Raw genomic sequence first — 12,821 nt, 5'->3', positions numbered from 1 at the left:
CATTCAAGAATTTTTTCCCTCCACATTCCTTCCTTGTAGATGATGTTTCCCCGCTGTCCTTCCACTTTTTAATAATGTGTTGGGCAGTTCTTAACCCGATTTTAGTAGTTTCAGCAATCTCCTTAGATGTTTTTTTCTGCTTGATGCATGCCAATAATTTTACCCTTCTGAAACAGATCTTTTCCAGGACCACAGGATGTGTCTTTCGACATGTTTGTTTAACAAATGAGAAGCTACTCACTGTATCAGTTATGGTTAAATAATTTGTTGCCAACTGAAACATAATCACCATGCAGTAATTATCCAATGGGAGGCTCTTACCTATTTGCTTACTTAAATCCAGGTGGTGACCTTTTTTTTGGCCAGGCAGTGTATTTCCATTTATCTACTGATGGCTGTTTTCATTCCACTTCCCTCTCTCTCTGTCACAGGATGGGAAGGAGATTAGGAGTTTTAAGTCCATGTGCCAGCACAACGGGAGGTGGCATATGCCTTTACCAGAGTGCAAAAGTATGTCTGGTGCTACTCGTCACTGAGTCACCGGCACACTGCTTTAATACTCTTAATTACTCCAGTGCTCATGTTTTAATGTTATTTATTTTCTGGTTTTTGCTACTATTTAATACAGGAACAAATTGGCCATGAGCCCACTGGCTGTTGAGTTTTGTGTAATGCTGTCTGTAACCTTTACCATTGCAGTCATTGATTGTGGAGTTCCCAGACCACTTCTGAATGGGGGAGTCATATTTCTCTCTGGCTCTAACAACGAATACCGCTCAGTCATACAGTACCACTGCATCGAACCTTACTACACTTTCAGAGGCACTAACTATGGTTAGACACACTACTGAATTACTGTTATCAGTACCTGTGAAAATGCATACAGATTCTCCTTGCTACTGTCTCACTACTAGTTCTTCACTGATTCTGTCTCACTGTTACTCTCTCAATGCTAATGTCTCACTATTACAGTTTCACTGCTACTGTCTCACTATTACAGTTTCACTGCTACTGTCTCAATGCTGCTGTTTCATTGTTACTGTCTCACTGTTACAGTTTCTCTGCTGCTGTTTCACTTTTACTGTCTCACTATTACAGTTTCACTGTTACTGTCTCACTGTTATTGTCTCACTATTACAGTTTCACTGTTACTGTCTCAGTACTACTGTCTTAATGCTGATGTCTCACAGGTACTGTCTCACTGCTGCTGTTTCACTGCTACTGTCTCACTGCTACTTTTCCTCCTCTGTCAGTAAACTTCACCTGTGCATCAGACCGTAAGTGGAGAGCGAGTGACAATGATGCCATAGTCCCTCCATGCTACCCAGGTAAAGTTTTTGCCCATTTTAAAATATTCTATTTATTTAATCATAGGTTTACATGTGTGGGTGTGTGTGTGTGTTCATGTGTGTGTATGTGAATGTGTGCATGCTTGTGGTTTTGTATATACATGTGCATGCATGTATGTGTATATGTATGCATGTGTGTGCATATATGTATGTGTCTATATGTCCGTGTGTGCGTGCGCATTTGTGTGTATGTCTGCTCTGTGTTTGTGTGCACTTGCAAATGTGCATGTATATGTGCATATGCCACTCTTTGTGTGTATGGGTGTGTGTGTGTGTGTGTGTCTGTCTGTCTGTGTGTGTGTGTGTGTATATCAGTGTGTGGTCGCCCTTCCGTAGACCTCACTTTGCGTGACAGGGTGTTTGGAGGGAGACCTGCGCCTGAAGGCTCCTTCCCCTGGCAGGTCTTCCTCATGTCAGGAGGTCGAGGAGGAGCGATCGTCATTGCCGACAGGTGGCTCATGACTGCAGCCCACAATCTGGAGAATGCAAAGTATGATAAAGAAAACTTAAAGGTATGTTCACTTATAGACTATTGGAAAATTAATATAAGAATATGACTATTATAAAATGACTATTAGAACATGAATATTAGAATAAAACAATTAGATTATGAATATTATAATATGAATAAATGTAACGGTCCGAATACCGAAGGGCGAGGGGCAGGACGCACAGACTCCACTGACGTGGACAGACTTTAATTAACATGAAACCAAGACAAAGTTGGCACTCACACATGACATTAACGGTGAACATTTAACAAACATCTAACAAGCGTGAACCTAGACAACCATTTACAAAGACAAACACATCACAAAGGCGAATATATCAAAGACCTGCACTCCACGACACGGGTTTATATACACACAGACACAACACTGACCCGGTGCAGGTGTGCAGGCGTGGTCACAACTAAAGAGAGACCCTCCCACTGCACGTGGCGGGCCAAATCACGTGACTCGCGGGAGGCGAGCGTTTTGTGACAATAAAGTTTATGACTGTAATGTCTCAATTAGCATTTGTTTATTCATTCACTCTAAAGACACACTCTGTAGCAATAACCTTGTACATAATGACATTCAGTTAAATATAATTTAAACTCTATTACAAAAAAAACAGAATATCACAAACCAAAATCTAAATATTGGATCATCTTTTCTATTTAATATTTCTGTTTAATCATTGACTACAAATCACTGGCACTTATTTGGGTGGTATGACCTCAGGAATGTATTTCAATTCAATAATCTAAATAAACTCAAATATATGTTGTATGATTGTATATCATTTGGCAATATTTGAATGTCTGAGGGCTTTTTAATCCTTTTTTTTTTGTAGGTATATGTTGGAAACATCAAAATCAGTGAACTTTTGAAGTTTCCATCACTTGCTATTAGCTCAGTTCACGTCCACCCAGGATATAAGAACAATCACATGAGGACAAATTTTGATAATGACATCGCCTTGATCAAGTTGAACTCCTCCATCACCTTTAACGCCAACGTTATGCCAGTGTGTATTCCTCCACAGGATGCTGAACTCAATACCTTTGGGTAAGAGAGCAATATCACACTGGTACACACCATAAATGTATCCCCTGCTGCCCCTTTACTGCTCCATTATCAGCCCTCTACTTACCCTCTACTGCCCAACTACTGTCTTTACTGCCCCCCACTGCCCCATACTGCCCACACACTGCCCCACTACTGCCCAACTACTGAAACTACTGCCCCACTACTACCCACCAACTTTCGCTGCTACTGCCTCAACTGTCTTCCACTGCTCTGCTACCACATTCCTACTGTCTCGGGGCTGGCCTCCTACTGCCCCTTTGCTGCCCTCCTACTGCCCATTACTGGACATCTGCTGCCCCACTACTGCCCTCCTACTGCTCCTCTGCCACTCCCTATACCTTCTTATTGGCCTCCTACTGCCTCTACTGCCTGTTGAATTACGGTGAATGTATGGGAAGGAGATGCAAGTAATTGCACATGTAGTTGCGATTTTGGTGCACACCAGAGCATCTGTGATCTTCTGTGATCTTCTTTGAGCCGCTGTGAGCGTCTGTGAACTACACTTACCCTTGACTCCCTCCGTTTATCCGGCACGTATCTTCACACAAATATAAACCAACAATAATATAAACCAACAATAATATAAACCAAAGATATGTTTCGTACCATGCAGCCATGCCTGTCTAGACCCATAACTTAGTTGATTATTAAATAGAAATAAAATTTATAGTTATTTTATACAAAAGAAAGTCACAGCTAGCATGACAGCTAATTACATTTTATCCATAACCTTACGCATTTTCTGTTAAGGCCAGTCAAAGTATACAAGTACATTATATTGCCAAAGGTATTCACTCACCCATCCAAATAATTGAATTCAGGTGTTCCAATCACTTCCATGGCCACAGGTGTATAACACCAAGCACCTAGGCATGCAGACTGCTCTTACAAACATCCGTGAAAGAATGGGTCACTCTCAGGAGCTATGTGAATTTCAGCGGTGTACCGTGATAGGATGCCACCTGTGCAATAACTCCAGTTGTAAAATTTCCTTACTACTAAATATTACACAGTCAGCTGTCTGGTATTATAACAAAATAGAAGTGATTGTGAATGACAGTAACTCAGCCATGAAGTGGTAGGCCACGTAAAATGACAGCGCGGGGTCAGCGGATGCTGAGGTGCATGTGCGCAGAGGTCGCCAATTTTCTGCAGAGTCAGTCGCTACACACCTCCAAACTTCATGTGGCCTTTAGATTAACAGTGTGTAGAGAGCTTCCTGGAATGGGTTTCCATGGCTGAGCAGCTGCATCCAAGCCTTACATCACCAAGCACAATGCAAAGCGTCGGATGCAGAGGTGTAAAGCATGCTGCCACTGGACTCTAGAGCAGAGGAGATGTGTTCTTTAGAGTTACGAATCACGCTTCTCTGTCTGGCAATCCGATGGACGAGTAGTGTATCATTAGGATATGAGATAGCAAAATAGCCATTAAATAAAGAGACACCATGAGTACACAGGAAATGTGCCTCTTTCTTTATACTGCCAGGGTGATATATGCAGGATCTATTACTGTGATATACTCAGGGTCTATTACTGTGATATACTCAGGGTCTATTACTGTGATATACTCAGGGTCTATTACTGTCATATACTCAGGGTCTATTACTGTGATATACTCAGGGTCTATTACTGTGATATACTCAGGGTCTATTACTGTCATATACTCATGGTCTATTACTGTGATATACTCAGGGTCTATTACTGTGATATACTCAGGGTCTATTCCTGTGATATACTCAGGGTCTATTACTGTGATATACTCAGGGTCTATTCCTGTGATATACTCAGGGTCTATTCCTGTGATATACTCAGGGTCTATTACTGTGATATACTCAGGATCTATTACTGTGATATACTCATGGTCTATTACTGTGATATACTCAGGGTCTATTACTGTGATATACTCAGGGTCTATTCCTGTGATATACTCAGGGTCTATTACTGTGATATACTCAGGGTCTATTCCTGTGATATACTCAGGGTCTATTACTGTGATATACTCAGGGTCTATTACTGTGATATACTCAGGGTCTATTCCTGTGATATACTCAGGGTCTATTCCTGTGATATACTCAGGATCTATTCCTGTCATATACTCAGGGTCTATTACTGTGATATACTCAGGGTCTATTACTGTGATATACTCAGGGTCTATTCCTGTGATATACTCAGGGTCTATTCCTGTGATATACTCAGGATCTATTCCTGTCATATACTCAGGGTCTATTACTGTGATATACTCAGGGTCTATTCCTGTGATATACTCAGGGTCTATTACTGTGATATACTCAGGGTCTATTACTGTGATATACTCAGGATCTATTCCTGTCATATACTCAGGGTCTATTACTGTGATATACTCAGGGTCTATTACTGTGATATACTCAGGATCTATTCCTGTGATATACTCAGGATCTATTCCTGTCATATACTCAGGGTCTATTCCTGTCATATACTCAGGGTCTATTACTGTGATATACTCAGGGTCTATTACTGTGATATACTCAGGGTCTATTCCTGTGATATACTCAGGGTCTATTACTGTGATATACTCAGGGTCTATTCCTGTGATATACTCAGGGTCTATTCCTGTGATATACTCAGGGTCTATTACTGTGATATACTCAGGGTCTATTCCTGTCATATACTCAGGGTCTATTACTGTGATATACTCAGGGTCTATTCCTGTGATATACTCAGGGTCTATTACTGTGATATACTCAGGGTCTATTCCTGTGATATACTCAGGGTCTATTACTGTGATATACTCAGGGTCTATTCCTGTGATATACTCAGGGTCTATTCCTGTCATATACTCAGGGTCTATTACTGTGATATACTCAGGATCTATTCCTGTCATATACTCAGGGTCTATTACTGTGATATACTCAGGGTCTATTACTGTGATATACTCAGGGTCTATTCCTGTCATATACTCAGGGTCTATTACTGTGATATACTCAGGGTCTATTACTGTCATATACTCAGGGTCTATTACTGTGATATACTCAGGGTCTATTCCTGTGATATACTCAGGGTCTATTACTGTGATATACTCAGGGTCTATTCCTGTGATATACTCAGGGTCTATTACTGTGATATACTCAGGGTCTATTACTGTGATATACTCAGGGTCTATTCCTGTCATATACTCAGGGTCTATTACTGTGATATACTCAGGGTCTATTACTGTGATATACCCAAGATCTGTTACCTTCAGATGGGCTGCAGTAATACCCATTCCTGCTTCAGTGCACCAACACAGGGATGCTGGTGGTCTTAGTGTGTTAGAGGGACACCTGACTGTGCAGTCTGTCCTGTTTTTGTTACTCATGTCCTGCTAGCTTTTCTTTTACTGCGTGTTGATTGGTTGGATCACTCACAGTGGGTGGGGCTTGAAAAGAAATTTATTTTTGAATTATCCAGAAATCTGAACATTAACCATTATGAGTAAAATAGCAAAAGACTTCGGACATCATTTGAAATGTGAAGTCATCCAAGGTAATAGTCTCTCCCTGCCCCTCGAACTCTTAACACCAACTCAGATCTTGGTTTCAGGTTAGTGTCGGGGTTTGGAATGACTGAAGACTGGAACACTGCCGACAATCTCAGATACATCAGTCTCCCAGTCGTGGACCAGGACAAATGCCACATGTGGATAGAGCAGGAGAGAGCAACACGCAGGGATGTAGCACCACTCACAGCAAACATGTTCTGCGCTGGCCTCCCTGAAGGTAAGAAGGACACATGCTCAGGGGACAGCGGCTCTGCTTTCGTCATGAAGGATGGTGACATGTACTGGGTGGCTGGCATCGTCAGCTGGGGCGTGGACTGTGGCCAGCCTGGGAAGTATGGCATTTACACCCGGGTTACGCAGTATGCAAACTGGATACAGAAGACAATGGAGGAACATTAAGAGGACGAAGAAGACTGACTGGCAGGATGAACACATGCACACACACACATCCAAAAGTGATATTAATGGGACATTTATTGCTGTGGGTTTATTGCAAATTATATTTGGCCAATAAATATCAAAGTATAGACCTTTTGATTCCTTTCTGCCTATGAAAAACAGAAGCGCTAATATCAATATAGATCAGGACATCAGAAGAGCCAACTGCTGCCATCATAAGTACCAATGCAAGTTATGGCAAATTTATCTCTGTCAAATCATTCTGGGAATATGAAAAAGATAAATAAAGAAAAAACCTTCTCCAGCCTCAGGGTTTCTTGTTTCTTGTCACATGCCACTTTTGTAGCTTTTCAAAATGTTGCTGCCTGCAGATCAATGTTATTGTTCTCAGACAGCTGATATGTTACTTAAGAACATGTCCAGATGTGTGTGTGTGTGTGTGTGTGTGTGTGTGTGTGTGTGTGTGTGTGTGTGTGTGTGTGTAAATTACTGTGTAATGTACAGGAATATGACAGAGTGATCATTAGAGAAGTTAAAGTTAACCCCCACTATACCACTGTGAGAATTTTGACCCACAGAAATATGTTAAACCCACAAAATGGAATAGATATGCTCGGGAGCTACACGGGTTTATTGCAAAAAAAAACACATGCATGGAATTTTTGTATGAGGTAATGTAAACAATTTATTATACACTCGGCTTACGATACTAAGCTATTAAAACACAATGACAGAAGGTGCCATCTGCACCTAGTAAAAGTCTTTAATGTAATATGGCTAAAAAAAAAAGCCATCACACTCTCAGTCATATCCACTCTTACCACGTCCACTCTCACCACATCCACTCCCTGCACACCAGCCACCATTTAGTCACGAATCCAGAAGTGGACTTTAAAGAGAGGAAAGGGTTAACAGTTGGTAGGGGATGAACCAGACAATATAGCTCGCACTTATAATAAAAATAAAACAATAAAAAACTAATTTACATTTAGTTGACAATTTTATCCAAAGCGACTTACAATTATGACTGAGTACAAGTTGAACAATTGAGAGTTAAGGGTCTTGCTCAGGGGCCCAGCAGTGGCAGGGATTGAACCAGCAAGTTTCTTATTACAAGTCAAGTACCTTAACCACTGCCCCAAAAGGCTTTTAAGGCCTTAAAGGGGAGGTAACAGGGGATGAGTGAGGGGTTGGGGAGTAGCAGAGGGGTGGGTGAGGCGTTAGAGGCTGGATGCATCAGGGAGGTCCTCTTCTGACCTTGGGATGTGCAGAGCCATAGTATGAAATAATACAAATAATGCAGTTTGATGCAGTTTTTTAATAGTTGTTTGTTTTGGCCTCAGTTTCCAGCAAATAGCAATTGGTCTAAATGGCTAATAATTAATTTCAATTGTTTTTATTTCCTTATTTTGTTGTTATGAACTCTTAGTAACTACGTTCTCTACACAAATATGTTTTCTGGTGTGGAGTAATTGGAGTAAGTCTTCATCTCCCTACTGGTCAAATACAAACTGAACAACTATTGGAATTATCTGCTGGCACCATCATCTATTTCTTATCATGAATTGGATCTTTTCCTCTTTTCAGAATCAGGACTGTTAGTGCAAACCAGCATCACCTTTTCCAAACTATTTCTCAATGATTGTTTGGGTGTGTGTTGCTTTTTACCAGGCTGGAATTTCCCCAGTGAGGACAGCAGAACTGAGAAGGGTCACTCCAGCTGCCCACTGCCACGAAACCCCACGACATCCCATGATACCCCATTCACTACAGACAGAAACACACAAACATGCTTTGGTCATGCCAGCAGTGGTTAATTTTGTAAAAACCAGATATGATTTTTCTGCACATAGTGCCAAGTCTCCCTGCTCAGCACTCAAAGGGCCGCCTGATGCCAGGAACAAACCCTGAGCTTCCAGGACTTGTGCAACTCTGTATTTTTCCTTGGCTGAGGTTTTCATGACACGGTTGTTTGAACAAACTGAACCTGAAGAACCTGTCCAGGCTGGGGGAGAAACAGACAGCTGCTGGGTATAAATACACATTGCTCTACTCTGCAGGCAGTCCGTTCTCTACACAGTTAAGACAAATGAAGCGCTCCTGTGGACCAGCCATGCCATGCCTTGCTACTCTGAGTCTGTTTGCCTCTCTGTTACTGCTCACAGAGTGCTCCTGGGGCACCGGTGAGTTAAGCAGACCTCTTATTATATTATATTTATTTATTATATTTAGATGTGTTAATTATTTTTATGTTTATTATATTTTAATGTGTTCATTGTTTTTACACAACTATCATATGTAGATGTGCTCATTATTTGTTTATTATATTTATACATTTGTTTACTATATTTAGATTTATTATTTTTATTATATTTACAAGTTTTTATTAAATTTTTATTATATTGTTTATTTTGTCTTTGGTCTTGTGCTTTGTTTGAATTGTGATGGTTATTATTCAGAGAGCAGTTTTACAGGTTATTATTACTCAGAGTTCTTTCCACATAAATCTAACTATATTACATTTGCTCACATGTTTTGTCAGGGTCAGGAAACTCCTATAGTTATGACCTTTCAAAAATGTCAGACCTGAGAAAACTGTACAACTCCAAAGTGTATGAAGCTGACCGAATGACCAGACCATTAGAAGGGCTATCTTTTCAAGCAGGCAAACTCAGTCACTCTGGAGTGAGGTAAAATTAGTCATTTTGAGGTAAAATTAAACATTTATAAAAATTCATCCTGCTCTGACACATATACCTATTTCATATTTTTTTCCTATGTTTTCATTTTTGACATAAAACATGCAGTCTGTGAACTGAATAACATATTGTGAAATTGTTTACTGCTAACCCTAACCCTGACCCTGACCCTAACCCTTAGAGTGTCCCTCGCGGACAAGACCAAGTGGCTGGTGCATAAAGGAGATGGTTATGGAATCTCATCTCAGACAGTAGTAGTGGCTGCCAGACACATGGGCTCTACCTGGAAGGTGAGAGCACAGTTGCATGTCTCCTGAACATCACAAACCTGATTCATGTGTACTGAACACCACACCACAAACCTGATTCACGTGTACTGAACACCACTCCACATACGTCTCCTGAACACCACTCGCAAACGTGATTCACGTCTCCTGAGCACCACTCACAAATGTGATTCACGTCCTCTATTCAACATGTGGTATTTAAAAATCATATTTGTCCTGTTGTCTTTTATTCCTTTTTTTCTGGCAGATCATTGAGACCAAAAACTTTGGCGGGAGTAAGACGGTGGCTGACTTTGTGAGGGCAGGAGGGACAGATTACAGCCTCATGTTTGATAATTGTCATGATGCGTCTGAGAGGATGATGAAGAATTAAAGCTTCAGTGTAGCCTGCAGCTCCTGATTTTCTGCTGTGTACTTTTGTTGATACTGTATGTCGGACATCATTTATGCTATAACCTTTACTCTAGTTTATTATTTGCAATATACTGCTTACCTGCATCATGAGAGCATCATCCCCAAACAATGAAACCCCTTCAGTCTGAAATGGTGATATTTTGCTTCTGTTTTGTTTTCTTTAATCAAACCTGCCTGACATAAAGTAAAAGGAACAGTTTTAAATTCAATGTGTCAGTGTGGAGATTCTGTGCTGTTAGATGAACCACAATACCATCAGGGTTCCAGACAGAATGAAGAACATCACTAGAGGACATAATGCTGGCAGGAAACATTTATATTAATATTTAATGCTATTGTAACAAAATCACAGGCCATTAACCCAGGTCTTGGATAATCCAGGTGAGGTCCTTCAGGGGGTGACAGTCTCCGTCATATTTTAACCAACATTTCAATTCTGAATGAATGTGATGGTCTTGATAGTGTCATGATAGTTTTATTTTGACTTGAGTTAAGATTGTTTTACATAGGCCACATTTGACTACAGTTGTCATTAAAACCACTATCAACCAATAGTTGGTTTAAATACATAATTAAATAGAGCAAGGACACCCACTGTACCTGGAAACTATGAATAAATAAAGCCAGAAATTAGATTTTATTTTGTCTGGTGATTAAGATGCCTAATCTGACAGGTAAGGCCTGTTACATAGAGAGATTCATGCATGATTCATGGGTTACGTTTTATTAGTTAGTTTATTTTCAAGTAAAGACAAAAAACAACGTCCAACTTTGAAAACAAAGTTAGGGCGAGTTGGACGAGCTCCGAGTCCAGTTGATCTGTTTCTGCAGGACTTTTTGCGGTGTAGTGAACTTTCCGGACCGGAAGGTGGCGATAATGGGCTTCGAATCACAAGGATTCCAAATAATACTATCCATGAAGAAAGCCCACGTACAACACGGAATGATGGTTAGCAGATTAGGGTGTAAACCTCACAAAATCCGAAATGGTACCTTTGGTAGGTATGCGCTATTTATTTAGATTTAACCGCATACAAGTCACTGGTTTGCGCATATGAGGACTAAACATTTTACCCAGGGTGAATTTGTTTTGCACAAAAAGTGATCTAACTATCTAGAAATCTATTTACACACAGGTTTCAGCTGCTGCGGTCTGGCGTTGTGTGGACAACACTAACCTAACTGAGCTATGATGGGCAGACTGGACAACACCAACCTAACTTCTGCTAGGCAGACTGGACGACTGGGCTTTAAATCCATGAAGTGGCCTGGTAACGGGACACGGTCTGCTTAGCTGGAAAACATCTCACTGTTGCTTATTTCCCAAGGGCTCATTTAAAAACTACTAACTTGAGGCAAATAATAAATATCAATACCACAGTGGAACGAGAGTATGTATGTACGATAACGACAGTCTCGCTCCATAAAGTTTTTGTTTAGTTTGTTTCTTCACTTAATGTCATTGTGCAGTATTTTGCATCTGTTTTGATAAATGTCCTGTTGCCGTCTATCTCGCCGGATATTAAACCATACCTTTCTCAGGGACCGATTTATACGGGATTACATGCTTTACATTCCTAATACTTTTCTGGCCCGTAGGTGAAATTGATAAATGATGGGTGGTTTTATGGCTCCAATGAAGATGTTGGTTTTAGTCGTTTTGTAAATACCAGGAACTACTGAGTAGAGGTTCATGTACCTGAGTCCTATACGCAGTCCAAGACAACTGCTGATACGGTGAGACTCTGGGTTACAGATAGTTCTGTGGCTCTGTCGTAGGGTTGAGTTCAGTGCGGCATTTTTAATATCTGCCAAGTTGTATTTCTGTAACAGCCCATCTGTAAAGCAGCCCATCTTTCTAGTAAAGTGTGTTCGTGCTGCCGTAAGACAAACTGACAGTTTTAATGGCGCCCTAGTGGCAGATTTGTAATTTGATGTACATCTATTTTGAGACTGTCCTTCAGAGTCTGAAAAATGGGCTACAGGATAAATGTTACCTTAAAAGGTCTGTGGTCTGTGGCTACTCAGTTGCTTTCTGGTTGTGATGTTGCTTGTTCTTTGCTCTTTCTAAAAGTGTCCTCCTACACTACTCTTAGACTCACTACAGTGAGTGAATTGTCCACAAAGACAGGAAGCAGAGTGTCTCACACAGCTGCACATACAGTGTACAGACTGGTACTGTGCAGCTGTGTGCAAGCTGTAAACTTCAGAGATCATTATTTCTGGAGTGTAGTCTGACTTCAGAATCTTCACATTCGTTAAAGAGGGAACGTTTGCTCAAAACGGTGAGGATTGGTGACATGAATGTGAAATCTTCATAGCTCAGATGAAATGTCTGGTGAAATAAACTACAGGGATGAGAGTCCAGATGATAACACTAACCTGGAGGATGAAGTGATGGAAGCTGAGGACCCTGGGTAGAGCCCGAGCAAGCCCATGGACACACTGCTGGAAGAAGTGAGTTTTCTTTGTGGTACATTGCTGTGGGTCTAACGCAGTCTGTTTGTAGCTGCTTGACAATGTACCTTACACTAGTCATGGAAACATGGATCAGCTCTGAACAAACATTTTCCCCACAAT

The 12,821-nt window shown here is 40.8% G+C and overlaps 2 protein-coding genes and 1 long non-coding RNA gene across 3 annotated transcripts in view; all 3 read left to right on the top strand.

The window, feature by feature from the left end:
• The window catches only part of c1r (complement component 1, r subcomponent), a 14,698-nt gene extending 7,553 nt beyond the window's left edge, over positions 1–7,145 (top strand). Inside the window, exons 8-13 of the mRNA XM_027005941.2 lie at positions 432–510; positions 700–834; positions 1,254–1,328; positions 1,665–1,861; positions 2,688–2,902; positions 6,484–7,145. Of these exons, the coding sequence (XP_026861742.2) occupies positions 432–510; positions 700–834; positions 1,254–1,328; positions 1,665–1,861; positions 2,688–2,902; positions 6,484–6,841 (1,059 nt within the window). The 3' untranslated portion in view covers positions 6,842–7,145. The remainder of the gene's footprint in view (positions 1–431; positions 511–699; positions 835–1,253; positions 1,329–1,664; positions 1,862–2,687; positions 2,903–6,483) is intronic.
• A 1,735-nt stretch (positions 7,146–8,880) lies between these two features.
• On the top strand, positions 8,881–10,450 carry LOC118242145. The gene is made up of 4 exons (XM_035530887.1): positions 8,881–9,024; positions 9,384–9,531; positions 9,722–9,830; positions 10,075–10,450. The coding sequence occupies exons 1-4, from the start codon at positions 8,931–8,933 to the stop codon at positions 10,198–10,200; spliced, it is 477 nt and encodes a 158-aa protein (XP_035386780.1). The 5' UTR covers positions 8,881–8,930; the 3' UTR covers positions 10,201–10,450.
• Positions 10,451–11,159: 709 nt separating this feature from the next.
• Positions 11,160–11,672, top strand: LOC113574783. Its single transcript, XR_003410353.2, has 2 exons — positions 11,160–11,239; positions 11,378–11,672. It is a non-coding gene; the product is annotated as an uncharacterized LOC113574783 (long non-coding RNA).
• Positions 11,673–12,821: the final 1,149 nt, after the last annotated feature.

The sequence above is a fragment of the Electrophorus electricus genome, chromosome 10, assembly GCF_013358815.1.
Source record: "Electrophorus electricus isolate fEleEle1 chromosome 10, fEleEle1.pri, whole genome shotgun sequence".
Lineage (NCBI taxonomy): Eukaryota > Metazoa > Chordata > Actinopteri > Gymnotiformes > Gymnotidae > Electrophorus > Electrophorus electricus.
This window is presented reverse-complemented; position numbering and strand designations above follow the sequence as displayed.

Coding starts and splice junctions, on each gene's coding strand:
- LOC118242145 (XM_035530887.1), top strand. CDS start 8,931: ATGAAGCGCTCCTGTGGACCAGCCATGCCATGCCTTGCTACTCTGAGT. Junction 9,025..9,383: donor AGAGTGCTCCTGGGGCACCG/GTGAGTTAAGCA, acceptor ATGTTTTGTCAG/GGTCAGGAAACTCCTATAGT. Junction 9,831..10,074: donor ACATGGGCTCTACCTGGAAG/GTGAGAGCACAG, acceptor TTTTTCTGGCAG/ATCATTGAGACCAAAAACTT.